We start from the raw sequence: 16,523 nt of genomic DNA, 5'->3' as shown, positions 1-16,523 counted from the left end.
AGTAAGCTGCTGGGGGGACTTGGAGGAGAAGGAAACAGCAGCACAATTTGTGAATGTTGTCTGCATGTTTTTCTGGGCCCTGTAGCCAGACGTTGAGTGGGAAGCAAAACAGCACAGAATCAATCAGTTAGTCCAGCCCAAGAAAGTTAGGCTGATCTGCATCAGGGTTTCTCGTTTCCCAGGCTGGGAAGGCTGTGGCAGGGGAGAGGGAAGGAGGAAGAGGTTGAGAGCGTGAACATTTAAGGCTTTTGAACAAGAAAAAAAAATCTCATGGATAGGATAAGCACATTCTTCCAAAAGACAGTCTAGGCCAGAGTGAGGACCCTGTAGTTCCCAGTGTACAACAAAACCTGAGGGACAGCCAAGCAGCTAGATGGAAAAGATGAGTGGGTCAATAGCAACTGCTGGTCTGCAACCTTCCACCCCCTAAGCCAAGAACTAGAGAATGGCTTTGGTTTAGACTGGACATCCTTTCCCCTGCTGCCTGGTTGTTTCTTCCATTCTCTCCTCCTGCCCTTCACAGTACCTTAGCTACCAACTTCACCTTCCATGCTTCTCTCTCCCCATCATTCTCTCCCACTCTTTTTTCCCTGTTTTCCCATCCTTCCCCCCCACCCCCTCAATGTCCCATCCCTCCTTTCCTTCACTGCTATATATAAGTGAAACTAAGAAGACACTTGCTAGTCAGCACCCTGATTGTTCTGCTTGTATTGCATCCCTTTCCCGACCCTTTGTCTTATCTATTAAGATACTAAGTTCTCTGGGGCAGGAACCATGTCTTATGTGTTTTTGAACATTGCTGTTGCTGATTTATATGCTGGTCTTACACTTATAGAGAGGATGGGGCACGTGTGCCTAACAGGAACAAGATTGATCCCTTTTACTTTTACAGGGCATGCACTGGACCAAGGAGACAGTACCACAAATGCTTCTACACAAAGTTCTGCAAGAGAAGAGTGAGCTAGAATGGGGGGCATTGTGATCAGGTGTTTGTTTTCTAAAGGATCTATACACTCTTGTGCTCTCTCTCTAAGTAAAGAGCAATGGTGTTTTCAAATCCAGTGTCACATCTGTGTGTGTTATATGCTATACCTATCACACTACCCGGAAGAGGTGAACTGTAAATCTAGACCATTCTCTCAGCTGGAATTTAAGATATGGGAATATCTGGGGGGTTAGCACTGGTCCCAGGGGCTGGAGAGCTGGACTAAGAAGTCTCAATTGTCAGGGGAAGTACTAGGCAGATGACCCACATCGCATGAATGTACCTAGAGATTAGTTATGGGCAGGGTCTGGACTCCATTCAGACTCTTGATGCTTAAAGCAGCGGTTGTCAACCAGGAATCTGAGGCCCCTGGGGGGCCGCATGCTGGTTACAGGGGGCCACAGGGTCCTGCAGCTGAAGTGTGGGGACCCCAAGGCCCAACACCCCGTGGGGCTGAAACTGGAGCAGAGCTGTGGGGGGCTCTGAGCCCAGATGCCCCTTGCAGGGGTAAAGCCAAGGCTAAAGCTTCAAGCCCCTCCTGTGGCTGAAGCCAGGAACGCAGAGGCCCCCCCGACGGCCCCTGGAGTTTTTATAGCATGCTGGGGGGAGGAGCCTCAGAAAGAAAAAGGTTGAGAACCCCTGGCTTAAGGCATATGGGGACTTTGTGTCTGGATCCCCTCACAGTAGTTTGATGAGAAGTCCAACAGGCAGAGCTCAGTTAAAACTGAGATACTCGGCACAATGGGCATCCTGACACTGGCTGAGAACTACTGCACACAAATCATAGGTAAAAAAACTCCAGCATCCCACATCTCCCAGAAGTGTTTCATTAGCCTATGTCGCAATTTGGAGAATGAACGAGGACGATTTCACGCCGAAAAATGCCTCACTCTCACCCCATCTTTTCTTCTTCTGCAGGCAAAGATACCGAACTCACATGTAAGCAGCATGAAGAGGGGAAGCCCCTGTGAGAACACCAGAGAGCAAAGGTGTCTCCCCTGCAGCTGTAGCCAGGCAGCCTGGTTGTCACTCCCCATTGTAGAGGGATCAGAGAGAGAGAGAGAGAGCGCGAGCACGCGCAGACGGATTGAAAGAGGACTGTATTCTAGGATTTTTCCTTAGTTGTGGCAAGGGCAGCATCAGGTCTGTGACAGCCCATCTTGCATCCCTAATGTTGAGGAAATAGGGGGAGCTGGCAGATGGGCAACCAGGTTTCCACACCTCAGATCCTTAGCCTACTCCCCTTCTTCAGCTACTATGAACCACAAAAACCTATTTCGTCCTCACACAATTTCAAAGGCTCTAGCAAGCTATCAGAAGGCAGTGTTTGATGCCAAGACTTAGGAACATGAGCTCCCACTCAGCAAAAGGATCGCTGCAACTAGGGCTCCCAAACCCACCCCACCAGAAGGCTCAGGGATATCCCCCTCCCTTACAGGGGAAGGGAAAGCTCTCCTGCATAACTAATAGCAAAGCAACACTTCTCATTCTTTACCAGCCATCCTCATGCAGTCTCCTGGAAGGTGTGAGGTAGCCCTAGAGTCCAGACACAGCTCAGTTCCCCAGACTCGCCTCTGCAATTCCCATAAGGAAGATGGGGCTTAGTGTTCAACATAGCTAAGCTACTCTGAAGAGGACAGCTACATTTCTTTTCACCCCAAAGAAAGTTCAGAGCTGGCTAACTGCTGCCTCCACCATGCTTCCATTCTCAGCATTCTACAGCATGAGAAAGAGGGGACATCTGTCTATCCAGGTTCTGCTACAACACTAATCTCCCTAACAGCCAGGTGACCCTCAGAATTAAAAACAAACAATATCACACTCCTCTTATGTAGGAGTGAGTCAGTTGATTAGATAGCAGGAGGTGTAACTATGAGGGAAAGCCATAGCAAAGCAAAGTTTTAGATTTAGTTCCAAGTTGTGTGAGGTCCAAAGTTGTCACTCTCTTTTGAAGGAATTTCAGACTAGGTCCAGTTCCCATGAAAGTGCACTCACAAGACTCTCATTATTTCTTAAGTTTAATTGATTCAGTGGAACAGAGTCACTGTGGAAGGTTACAGTAGCAGGAGCGGTGAACTTTCAAGCAGTTAGGACCAATCTTATAGAGGGCTTTAAATATCAGGACAGGGACTCTCATTCACTCAAGAGCCAAAGCAGGGAGAACAGCAGCAGGGTGATGGTGCATAACAAAGGCAAGCTGCTGCATTTTATACTAGGTGAAGCTTTTCAGCAGGAAGGAAGGATTTATTCCTAGATAATTGTAATAATCAGGTACAGAAGGAGGGACGCACCCACACACACACCATATCAAGAGCTGCAACAATAGCATGGCTGCTTGCAGATATAAGTCGGCATTTTTCTTTCATAATAGCTATTTAGGCCTCCAGTTCCACTGAAGAGTCAAAGAACTGACTTAATCCAAGACCAGACAATGGAGGATGTCAGATATGGTCTTCAAAAGCATTTCTCAATTCCTATCAGCATCACCTCAATCTTGCTTGGGCTCAGCATTAGCCAGCTGCTCTCATCCAGGTGTTAATTTCAGGTAGGCCCTGCAAGTGCTCAGAGATGGTACAGTTTGCATTGTATGTAAAAGAAGTAGAGCTGGGTGCTCTCTGCATACTATGGCACTCCAGTCCATGTTGTCTCCCCAGCTCCCTCAATGGTTCATATAGATGTTGAACAATATGAGGGAGAATACTGAGCTTTGGGAGACTCTACAGGTGAGGAATTTGGAAGTTGAGGGACAATTGCTCAAGACAACCATCTGGGGTTGCATCTGAGAAAGACTCACTTCAGGGCCTTCCCCTTCATCCCTACAGCTTTAGTGGCGGTGCAGGAATATTTTTTCATCAAGGGTATCCTTGGCTTCTTGCTGGGGCAGAGTTTTCCAAAAATAATGAAGTTTGAGGGCAGACCATATGGCTAGTTTCTTCCTGCTGTGAAAGGAGAGCTCTTATTTCTGCTTGGAGAAGAAAGTGGTCTAACTCAATGGTTGTCAACCAGGGACACATGTAGCCCTGGGGGTCCATCAGCTCATCTAGATATTTGCCTAGTTTTACAACAGGCTACATAAAAAGCACTAGCAAAGTCAATACAAACTAAAATTTCATGCACAATGACTTATCTATATTGCTCTATATGCTATACAATGAAAAGTATTATTTTTATATATATTACACACACACACACATTGATTGATTTTATAATTATATGGTAAAAATGAGAGTAAGCAATTTCAGCAATAGTATGCTATGACACTTTTGTATTTTTAGGTCTGATTTTGTAAGCAAGTCATTTTTAAGTGAGGTGAAACGTGAGGGAACAAGATAAAAATCAGACTCTTGAAAGCGGTACAGTAGTCTGGAAAGGCTAAGAGTCACCGGCCTAAATCATGATAAGGGTACAATTAATTCATTCTCCTTCAGCTCTCTTCTTAAAACTCTCCTCTGCCATAAAGCATACAAAAACTTGAAAACAGTGACATGCTGGCAGACTAGGTACCAGCTCATGCCAAAACCCCAGGCCATTTCACTTGTGTATTAATATAATAGATTAAAGTGGTTCTTAATTGTATAAGAATGTATTTAGTGTTTAAACTTCATGAAAACTAATGGGATGTTAAATGCATTATTTTCACTTATCTGTAGCCTGTTATAAAGTAATAGCGATCATTTACATTGTATATACCCCTAAGTAAATAACTCATCAAATGAGAAAAAGCCTTGCATAAAGAAAATTAAGAATTTTAACAGGAAAGTACTAATTCCTGCACATTTGAAGGCAAGTGGTCATTGTGTGTGATGACTGGAGATCTCTGACTGGAGAGAGCAAGAGGAGTACATTTAAAGAAAGAACCCATATGGGTGGTGACCATCAGCTTGTTTTCTATAAAAAGAAGCTACAAGTATGGATTCAGCTAAAGATGTCTGGCTTGTTTGGACTCTTACAGGGAGGGATACCAAATGCAAAGCAAAGCAATGATGCCCCCAGACAATCTGGGTACCCTGAAAAGACTTTTGGAAAATGGGCCATTTATTACATTTGTCACCATTTTGGAATTACAGATTTCTTAACCTGTACATATATTTTATCTGTTTTAATTTCTCAATAACTTATTCCCTTTTCTTAGCTAATAAATGTATAGTTAGTTTACTATAGAATTAGCTACTAGTGTCATCTTCAATATGAGATCTAGAACGCAATTCTACCTAGGTGAGTGACTGGTCTCTGGGGCTGCAAGTAACCTGGATTATTTGTGATTTTTGGTATAAGTGACCATTTATAAGTAAGTTCAGTGTGTCGGGGGGGGGGGGGGGGGGAGGAGAGAGAGAAGAGAGAGAGAAAAAAGTGTAAGGGTATTAGAGTGATCCAGGAGTTCACATTTGGTACTGGCTTGGTGAAATCTAATTACAGAACACACCACTAGTTCAGGATGTCTACCCTGCTTTTGACAGTCTTCACTATGATAGGAACTCATGGTCAGGCCTACTTGAGACAGCATGACAAACTGTTAGGCTGCTGGTGTGCTAAGACTAGCCACTCATGCTGACCAATATTGTTTCATTGTTTCCTTACATGCCCTTGCATGTCTGTATCCATCTGTTGTCTCTTGTCTTAGACAGCAAATTCCTCAGGGCAGGGGCTGCCTTTTTGTTCCGTTTATGTACAGCATCTATCACAACAGGGACCTGCTCCATGACTGGAGCTCCTTGAGGCTACTACAGTATAACTGATTGATACGGAGACAGTTCTTGCGCATCCAGCCAGAGGATCCAGTCCAGGGTATGGCTGGTAGGCTCTAAGAGGCTGGAGATTACCTGTGAAAAAGTTAAGGTAAAGGACAAAAGATTGCCCAGCACCATCTCATATTAGAGGCGTCAATATCCAGGCAGATGATACAAGCCAACAGAGAGGCTTGTAAACTTCACTGCTTCATTGAAAAAAAATCTCTATTTTCAGGAGGCCTTTGGTGTCTGGAGATCGAGGAAGATCAGCAGGATTCCAGGTTAGTGTTGTGTCTGAATTTACAAATTAAGTGGATTAATGCAAAGGATTTTGATTAGCATGAACTCTGCCTGCATTTGAGCTGAGAAAGAGTGGCTACACCACCTCCATATGTGATGACTAATCTGTAGACCAGTGATGGACAGAATATTCTAGGGGGCAATGTGAACATACACTAGCTCTGCAGTACCAGCCAGGATTCCTGTGATGCAGACCACAGAAGGGCAATCTATCAGCAATAAGATCATGGGTGGTGCGATCCAGTGCTCAGGACAGTGGTCCCCAAACTGGGGGGCACAAAGGAATGCTGGGGGGGGCACGGTGCACAGCAGGCCCAGGCCAGTGCCACCCAGTTTCACTCCGCCCTGGCCCTGCCTCCAGCCCTGCCCCCCCCCACTCCCAGGCTGAGATCCCATTCCTGACCCAAGACCTGCCCCCAGCTGCGGCCCCCTTACCCCTGTCCACGTCCCTCCCCTACCCATCCCCACTGAGAGCTGCGGCACAGCCCTGGCTCCCGGTGGGGGTGGGGGGAGTGCAGACAGGGGTAAGGGGAGGCATAACATTGAAAAGTTTGGGGACCACTGGCTTAGGGGAAGGATTATGTCTCATTACATCACATTAGTTCTACATACCCACTATTAGAAAATGGCATACCCTTTCTTCCAAGAAACAGTTGTTCTGAAGTCCTGTGTAAAGAGAGAGAGAGAGAGAGAGAGTTTCCCCATCTCCATATAACATCCCTGGAAAATCATTGGATGGCAAAGGGATGAAAAACAGCCAGGAGACTTCAAAGGACATAGCACCACTGTCCTGTATTACATCCAAAAAGATTAAGGTCATTGATAGGAGCACGAGTTGCTACAATAGAACAAAGTTGTCTGTGGGAGAGGGGCAGGAGCTCCTGCACTTCCATACAAACCTGGGACCAGTCCACTAGGTTCCACTTCAAAAGCCTGTATTCATGCCATTTAGTCATAGTGGGATGGACAAGTTGATCACTCAGCCACCCAGAATTCTCCAGATTCAAGTATGAAACAAACAGGAGTAGATTCCAGGAGAATCTATGTGAGAAGTTTTCACAAGAAAGCAGACCCATTATGCCCAGCGGAATCTACACTACAATCCGGGGAGTGGTAATGCCCACAAACAATGGACAAGAGAGCTGTAATATCCATCGAGAGCTTATGATAAGACTAAGTCTCAGTAGAGATAACCAGTAGTGCATGGCTCTAGAGTGGAATCACAGAGCATGCATGAGTGTCTCTTGTTTCTACCACACCACACCTTGACAGTCCCATGAAAGCTTGCTAGCAGCACTATTCTGAGCAATTCAGCCCTAGGATTAAGACACCCTATCATTGTCCTGCCAAGATCAAGAAATATCCTGAGTATTCTGGCCTTCGCCTTTGAGAGTGGAAAGAATGCAACATCCTAGCTGCTGGATTGATCTCTGCCAATAGTGAGCAGGGACCCACTATATTCTTCAGGCTGTTTCAATGAGTGCAGAGAAGGGTTGCAGCAATGGAGCCTTGCAGCCTTCACACCATCCCCCACCAACCACCCTGGGGAAAGGTTAGGTTTGCTTCAAAGTGGGCCTCAGCACAACACCGAGGCCTTTCTTAGCCCACCCAGAAGCCCAGACTCTAGGAGGCAAAAACAATGATGCCTTTAATTGGCTTGAACCCAGGCACTCCAAAGCCACTGCCTCCTCATACTGAATCACTTCTGCAAAGGCCTATCCAAAGTACTATCCCATCCTCCCTCGGAGTTAACCTGTTGCTGTCAGAGCCTGTATCCTGCAGCTTTCCCAGAGCCTGCACAAAGCACAGGTCAACTTGTTAGTTTCCTCCCTATAGAGGATCTAACACCTTCACCCCTTATCTCCAGATTACATCTGCTTCCATGTGATGCTAGTTTGACCTTACTCCTCTGCCTTTTTGGAATGGGGAAAGGAGGGTGTGTCCATTTCCTCTATTACCTCCAAGGAGCAGGACATCTTCTCCCTGAAAGCAGGGACTGTATTGCTTTGACCTTAGAATACTGGCATTTTCCAGACTGCCTGCCAAATGAATGCTTAGTGAGAATGTATATATAATGTCTGCAGCTAGACCACCTAGGCCTGTGATTCAGTCACATTTCTCAAGCTACATAGGGTCAAACCAGGTCATTGCTTCAATGAGAGACCCCCCCCCCCCCCACAGCCACAGAAAATTCAGGGTGCTTCAGAAAGTGGTGCTGGTGATTTAAGTAGGTGGCATTCTCCCTGCCGGTTTTAAATCCAAAGCAATGCCCCAATGGGATGACAGTGGTCACTATATTTACACTTTGAAATGCTGACTTTGGAATGAGACAAAATCAAGGGCCTGACCATTTGTGGTCATTTAGGATCCTATGATTCTTTTAACGGTAGCTGAGTTAGTCCTGGGATTCTGGCCAAATTCTAACACAAGTAACTACTTCTGCCCCTAAATTCCCCCTGCAATTTTGATTGGATATAATTTTTTTCTTCACTTCCTGCCTTAAAGTTTTGGAGCACTGCTGTGCACTCTTGAACAGCTGTCACATCCCATCCCAGAAAGGGATGCATTTTAGTGTAAGGGAAAGCAACTGTTTGTGTAGTGTTTTGGGATCCTTCAGGATGAAGGGGCTAGAAAACCAAGAACTTGATTAGGCAGAGGAGTCCTCACCACGAGGGAAAGGGCTTCCGAAGGAAACCAAGCTTGCCACCTTGTGTGGGTCTTTCTAGACTAGGTGCAGTGAAAAGGTGCAAATGCCCCAGAAGACGAGATTCCTCTTATAAGCATGTTTCTAAAGTCAGACCAATTCCATTACAAGAGAAGTCTTCTTAGGGAACAATCTGGGGCAGCCACTGACATGGGCTCAGGCTTCATAGTTTAGCTGGTGAACAAGTTCAGGCAGCTGTATCAGGTCTGACCCCCACAGCTTAGTCTCCCTGAGAACAACAAGCTAAGAATTTCACTTGCAGCCTAATTTTAATGAATTAAGAGCCATTTAGAAACCACAAGCCACAGCCAGCAGGAGCATCAACTGGCAGCTGCACAGATCAAAGCAACAAGTTCTCAGAGCTTTGTGCTCCCCCACCCCCATACACAAACATGGCAGCCATAAAATTTATACAGCCCCCTACAATGTTCTTCTATGCTGAACTGCAGGCCTGTCAGTGAAACTGCTCAAGAGTAGGCAGAAGATCTGTAGGACTGGTTGAGGTTAGGACTCTGCAGGCTGGCCAGCTACTGCCACATTCATTACCAACATTCTCCTAAAGTCCCCAGCAGTATCCCAACCAGGCAGAAGAGGAGAGATAGCGTCTAACCTACAGAAAGAGCATATGAGAACCAGGATGGTATGGGGGAAGACTTGTATCTCCAGCACCATGAAAGATTGGGCCAGGAGCACAGGGGAAGCCAGCCTCTCCCCCATCCCAACAGAGGAGAGAACAAGGTTCTGTAGTATGACCTGTCTAGAGAGATCATGGAGAAACACCAGTAAGGTACAAAGATCAAATAGACAGGCCTGACTGAACCTGTGTTTTGGATAGGCCATACCTCCCAGCACGTCATTTCAAGGCTGCATTGTTTGCTACCAAAGCAGAGGAAGGAACAGAGAGAAAATAGCCTCCAAAGGGATTCCACCTTCTGCCATTTAGGTCTCATTCAGTTTTCTCACTAATATTTGTGACTGCAGAGTCAGCTATCTTGAACATCCCTAGCTGGCAAGTGTCCTTGTTGTAAACAAATAGCAGGGGCAGGGCGTCAAAGGGTGAGACCAGGGCACTGGGATGAAGATTGGGCAATGGAGGAAGGCAAGGCGCAGCTCAGGGTCCTCAGGACCATGACCAACCACTTGGCTGAGAGGGGGGAGGGAAGGTGGCAGCAAGTATGGCACTCCAGGAATGCCTCTGGCTCCCTTGGGAAGCAGCATGGCTCCTGCTTAAACTCTTTCCTGGGAAGCTCTTAATTCATGTTTATATTCAAACAAATGGAATGGAAATTGGTTTGTGGGACAGCAGCCCCGTGGGAGGTGGCGGAGGGAGGGGGCAACCAAGAGGGTGATTAAATCCAATCCTGGGGGGCAACAGGAAGTAGGATAACCTCAAAGCCAGACCCAGCACAGAGGACATACAGAGTATTAGAGCCTCTCCACAAGCTGGTCAGAGTAAACTTAAGACAGGGGCTGAGATGGGGTGGGGGGGGGGAGGAAGAGGAGGGAGAAACACAGGGGAGATGGTCAGGTCTCTATTGGGCTGTTGATATTTTTGGAGTAGATGCTAAACTGCTACTTTACTAAAAACAATTCCATCTGACTGCTAAGTTTCCAATCAGTTCCAAGAGTTTCGGTGACTCTGAAAGAAGGGATCAAAGCTACACAGAAAAGCAAAGACCCTGCAAGCTGGCCAGCTTTCAGAGGTAGCCTGCCACCTGATACCATACATGCCCAGGCATACCTCCTCTCTGGGTCCCTCACTCTATCCTGTCAGCTCACAGGATCCAAAATGGGCAGCATTAACATGACACTCATGGAGATATATGTAGTGCTGCCAACCTTCAAGAATCCCACAGCAGAAGGGATTTACGTGTCATGGCTGTGCTCAGACAGCCTATTCCCCTGGGTCCCTGAACACAGGGCAGCCTAAGCTACTAGTAGCCTTTAGTGCAAGCACTGACTGAGCATAAGACTGATTCTGCACTCAGCAATCTTCTATTCTGGGACTCCTGCCTTCTGTGTTTGCAGAGAGCAGCTGGAAGCAGGAGGAGGCCACCTCAGGGAAGGCTGAGGAGCTGCCATTGGAAAGCAGGAGGAGGCATGCACTGGTACCAGCCGCCGCTTTTTGGAACTGTTCCAAGCTTCCCCTTCCCATTGCCAACACATAGCTCTGTATACAGCCTCAGCCAGAGGTAGGCTCTGCCGCCGCCATGTGGTACAGTCACACAAAAGCAAGCCCAGCAGGCATCATCAACACTCATATGCAACAAGCCTTCCTTCTAGGGACCAATCTCAATGCGTGCTCAACCTATCACCCTTTCCAGGGCCACTAATGGGCCAGTAACTCCAGTATGCCCAACACCCTAGAGGTTCCCTCTGAACTGTAGCCCTGTTCCTCTCATCATAGAATCCAGCACCCCTCTCATCATAGGACCCCCCTATGTGTGACAGTAACTCTGGGGTCAATCCCACAGTCTGGGATGGCTGCACAGAGAGCCAAACCCAAATTTCCCTCTGTTGCTAGCCCAATATGGAGTCCAAGTTTTTCCACACAACACCTGGGCTAGAAGCAGCAGGTAACAGACACCCAGAAGAAAAGGGAACCTGCAACAGCCCCATGTGTTAAGACAATCCCTGGGCTCCTTACCAAAGCAGCTGCCACGGTGTGGAAGAAAGGTTTTACAGGCTGTGGCAATGGCCAGCTCAGCAGAAATAATGGTCTTAATAATCAGGTCCTCCACATTGGCCATCAGTGCTGTGAGACGGGGGAACAAAAACAAAAACAAAATGTGAAGCAGGGATTGAACTCATGTGCAAATGCTCTCCTGGGTTTGCATGTGAATCTGAGCATGGGTGACCCCACGGGTAACATCAAGCAAATGAGAGTGTATGTGGACACCCAGAGGAGCAAGAGATCATGAGTGCATACATGAACACAAATACCCCAGGGCAGGAGCACTCAAGTGAATTCTCACAGGTGTGCAAGAACAAATGCAAGCAAGCATAAGCAGAAGAATGTTGCATGTATGACAGCACAATTTAGCATGAGTGATCACCCACCCACCCACCCGCTGAGTTTTAAGGATTAACTAATCGAGAGTGTTAGAGAAACTCTACTGCTCAAGCCAAACTAATGGGGGTTAGGAAAAAAAAAAAGACAACCCAACAACAACAGCTTTCTTTGTTGGCAACTCCCTTTTGATACTGGCCACTGAACTAGATAAACCTCTGGTCTAATTTAGTACTGCAATTACTATTTTCCTACTTGGGGGAACACGTGTGCATATGCCTAGGTAAGCACAAGTAGGCATGCAAGTTTGAGCATCTGTACAAGAGGAAGCATGGATGTGTGCACATGAGTGGGTAGGCAGGTGTACACAAGTGTTCCTGCACATGCATAAGAATACAGGAACTGCTGTCCCAGATCAGACTGGTGTTCTTAGCCCAGCATTCTGTCTGACACCAGCATCAGCAAGAAAGCTCTAGCTGGACAATTATGGAATAACCAATTCATTGGAATGTCTTCCTAATTTCTCTCAGTGGTTGGCTTATTTAGGAGAATTTATCACTTTACACTGGACATTATAATGTATAACCGAATGTTCAAATGATCTGTATCAATATCTAATCACGTGTGCAACTGAGAGAACATTAATTTGTGCAAGTGAGCACAAGTGACTGCATAACCATGCACATAAAATTGGGAAAGGCTTAGTTTCACTTAGAAGTTTGATTCAAATCCTTTCCTCCATCCTCTAAGTTCCCCGGTAATACTTATAGGATGGACATAGTAACACTATTTGGCTAAGGACTCAGTATCAGGCAAGTTGTCCCTTAAGAGAAAATTGCATTTTGCTGTGCAAATGCATCAAAGCAGACCTGGCAAAGGTGTGGAAGAGGGAGCTGTTCTACAGAACATAAGCACTCAGATGGAAAACAGAACTCAGCAAAAACCTGGGGCATGAAAAGTCATTCAAAACGACACAGGTAACCAGTCATCCGTTCATTAAATTGCAGGGTTCTCAAGAGGTTGATGACTCACCAGACTGAACAAGCCATGGGAGCCGTGGAGGGAGGGGAAGCATTTAGGGTGGTACCAGAAGTTATAACTAGGAGGAGCAGAATGACATTAAGAAAGAGAAACTTGGGAAGAATATCAGGAAACATCCCGACAGTCTGTTGAACTATATTCCATGCAAGAGACAGTTTGGGGTCCTCCCCGCTGGGAACACTAAGAACTAGGGCTGGCCATAGCTCTAGAGAATATATCACAGGGAACAATCCTGCCCTCTGCCCGAGATGGAACCGAGTAGGGCTCTTCCTAGGATTTCTTGCTGGTGGACACAGCTGAGGACACAAGGAAGGAACCAAAGGGGATCTCTACTCACTCGTTGTGTCTTTCCCTTCTTGTTTCAGGTACCTCAGCATCGCACTCATACTCCACTTGTTCCCATAATCCTCCACTTCAGGGTCATCACAGCTAAAACAAACCAAGGAAGCAGGGCTCACATAACTGGCCTGTGCCTCAGGATCACCACTTGACCTTTCAAAGCCATACTTAGATGCAGTTGTACAAATTTGTGCCCCCACCCTGGTGTGAATTTGGTTCCGCCTCCAAGAACTGAAGCCCATCCTCTCATCTCTTTGGCAATTCTAAGTACCTGACATAATCTCCACTCTTCTTGTTGACACTGTAGTTGGTCAGATGCATGAACTGGTTTTTAATGTTCTTGGTTCCCTGGTCATATCTCACAGTTGCAAACCTAAAACAAGGACAAAAAATTCAAGCTACACTTTCTGGGGAAGGCAAGCAGCTTGCTAGATAGGACTTATTAGGCAGACAACTCAATCACTGCAATTACAGATGTAAAAGACCTAAATTAAGTACCATCTAATGCAAACCACTAAAGAACAATTACAATCTATTTCCCAGAGCTGTGTCCAGTCTGGTTTCTAGTGTCCCAAAGGAAGGTGCTCCCACTCCTTCCTCCAAGAGATTATTTCACACCCAATACCATATATCCGACTGTCAAGAAGTTTTGCTTCTAGTCAGTTTAAACTGACTACTACTTAATTTCATCCCATTCCTCCTTGTTACAGTGATACTACTCCTAACCCTCTCCTTCCCACCCGTGGCTTTATTATGGAGGTGTTGGTAGCAAGTCTGTATTTAAGGTGTGAATTTAAAACAGGGATCCAATCTCTTATGCATGAAAAATATAGCGTATCCTCCCGAAAGTGACAGCACTAATACTGTGCATGGAATTATTTTTCTATATGAGTTTAAAACTAAGGCTTGGTTTACACTACCAACTTACATCATTATAACTGTTTCTCAGGGGTGTGGAAATCCACACTCCTAAGCAATGTAGTTATACCAACCTAACTCCGGTTTAGACAGCACTATGTTTATGGGAGAGCTTCTCCCATCAACATAGCTACCGCCTCTCGGTGAGGTGGAGATCCTACGCCGATGGGAGAAGCTCTCCTGTTGACATAGATAGTGTCTTCACTAAGTGCTACAGTGGTGCAGCTACACCACTTCAGCATTGTAAGTGTAGACAAGCCCTAAAATGGTTTATTTAGGACTTAAAATTAACTAAAATGGGCCATTTAAGAAACACAGCACTCAGTGTCATACTTTTCCAGACCTCTAATCTGAGCAGGCTCCCTAAACGCACTGAAACCTTGTCTGTGTTAGATTGGTTTGGGGGTTGTTCTTGTGGAGCATGCAAGGCCTTACATGCAACTTGATAGCATCTCTCAGTGTGGCTGTAATATAATAAATTTTGAACACTCCATCTGATCAATTCCAAATTTCAGGGAACCCTGCTGATTTTGGTGAAAGCTAGAAAAAAACAAAAGGGGGAAAATGGGGGACACAATGAGCCGTTTGTTAGCAGAGCTACCAGATTCAACTGCCTCTGTAATTGTTGGTTGATGGCAGCCATTAACACATTCAAGCATAATACCCACCATTTTAGCTCTTCCCATCTCCACCAATAGTTTAAAAAAGTGTTGACACCATGAGCGAGAAAGGCACAAACGAACTGGAAGAATATGCCCAGGTCTACACTAAAAAGTTAAGTCGACCCAGCTTCATCACTCAGCGTGTGAAAAACTCACATCCCTGAGCAACATAGTTAAGCTGACCTAACCCCTGGTGTAGACAGTGCTAGATCAATGAAAGAATTCTTCTTTCAAAGTAGGTACACCTCTCGTGGAGATGGATTAATTACAGAAATGGGATTCTGTTGCTGTAGTGAGTGGTTACAGTGAAGCACTATAGCAGCACAGCTGCAGCCTTCCTAGTGAAGACATACCCTAAGAAAGTTGGGGGTAAGAGGGAAGCACACAGAGCCCCGGGATCAGAGGAAAGAGGGAGGGACCTGAAATACAAGGGAATGGACAGTCGCACAGGGAGCTTGTGGCCAGGGAATGCAACAAGCCCTGGGCATGTGTTCAATGAACTCGGCCTAAAGAAGCAATAAAGTGTGCCACCCTTTAATTTTATTAATGGTCATTCCCCCTGTTATTTTTCCATAAGTGAAAGCTTCTTTCACAGAGGCTGAAACAGGCTGCCCTCTTTCAAAATGGCTGCCATCTCCCATTGTTCTCAGCGTGACTGCCCTCAGTTGGTGGCCATTTTGAGAAGGGTGTCTCTCTGTCAATGGGACAGAGTATTGACTCTCTATAAAAACTACACAATTGTGATTAAGGCATTTTAGTGTTTGTGGAAACTGATTTGTTAAAACAGATTTTTTTCATTTGTCTCCCCCTCATGGTGTCATTCCAGGGCAGAGTTAAAGTTCCTGCTGAAGGATAAGCATTCAGTTATAAAGAATAGCAAAGGGCAAAGTTAGCATTAATCATAAAAAGTTTAGATGTAATCCATGCAAAAGATTCCAGTTAGCTTTATCTACAGAGGAAGTTGGAAGACCTGTAGTAGGGCAGAGTTAAGATTGGTTGGATATCTTCAATGTATATTTCCATATTTTAACATGACTGGATTTTATATATTTAACCCTAACTATGGATTTCCTTAGTTTAATACATTTGGGATCATTACAACATCTCTAATGTACTCTCTATTTTAACTCCATTTTAAAAGTTTATGTCTAGGAATATATCGCAAATGTTTGTTGGTTATGACATTCCCAGCTCTGCCATCTTAACCATCCTGTATAGAGTTCATTCTTTCCTCCAACCCCTTGATCATTTCTGCAGCTTGTGTCCAAGTATCACTCTGGTAATGAGATACCCAGTTCTAACAGCAGCATTATCAGGTATGGTGGCCTTAGAGTCAGAGCAACTATTCTCCCTTTTCTGGCTGTGATGCCTCTGTGTACAAAGCCCACCCAAAACATCTCACTGACTGTTTTTGTAGCCACATCACTGTATGTACATATGTTTAAAAAAAAAACCCACACTCATGAGTGCATTCAGAACCTGAGGCATCACATACGTAGCACAGAGAAATCGGAAAACCAGGGCAGCTATATGGGGGAAAAAGAGGTGAGAAATAGGACAGTAATACAAATGGGAAAGGGGGTACAACTGTAGTGTGCTAGCAAGTAGGCCATCCCATGACTTGTAAATAGAGACAAAGCAATTTCAGAAAAAAACACTATGCTCTATTTTTCCCCAGGGGCTTGAAACTGCCACCTTTCACAGAGGAGAGTGATTCAGTTCCCACACTATCCACAATCAGCTATGTGATACTAACCACTGCTGGTCACAGAGATTACTGTGTTCTCAGTACTTCCAAACCCAAGCATTTTATCTCCCACTCTTGCAACTTCTCCCT

The 16,523-nt window shown here is 45.6% G+C and overlaps 1 protein-coding gene across 5 annotated transcripts in view; it reads right to left on the bottom strand.

The window, feature by feature from the left end:
- Positions 1–16,523, bottom strand: part of TTLL5 (tubulin tyrosine ligase like 5) — a 208,431-nt gene that overhangs the window by 159,740 nt on the left and 32,168 nt on the right. For 4 of the 5 annotated variants that reach the window (XM_084630661.1, XM_084630660.1, XM_084630663.1 and 1 more), the window contains exons 10-13: positions 13,378–13,479; positions 13,105–13,196; positions 11,364–11,471; positions 6,625–6,678 (exon numbers count right to left, since the gene is read on the bottom strand). In XM_084630661.1, coding sequence (XP_084486787.1) covers positions 6,625–6,678; positions 11,364–11,471; positions 13,105–13,196; positions 13,378–13,479 — 356 coding nt within the window. The remainder of the gene's footprint in view (positions 1–6,624; positions 6,679–11,363; positions 11,472–13,104; positions 13,197–13,377; positions 13,480–16,523) is intronic. The other variant, XM_084630662.1, reaches the window with a different exon arrangement.

This window comes from Lepidochelys olivacea, assembly GCF_965140295.1.
Source record: "Lepidochelys olivacea isolate rLepOli2 genome assembly, chromosome: 6".
Classification (NCBI taxonomy): domain Eukaryota; kingdom Metazoa; phylum Chordata; order Testudines; family Cheloniidae; genus Lepidochelys; species Lepidochelys olivacea.
This window is presented reverse-complemented; position numbering and strand designations above follow the sequence as displayed.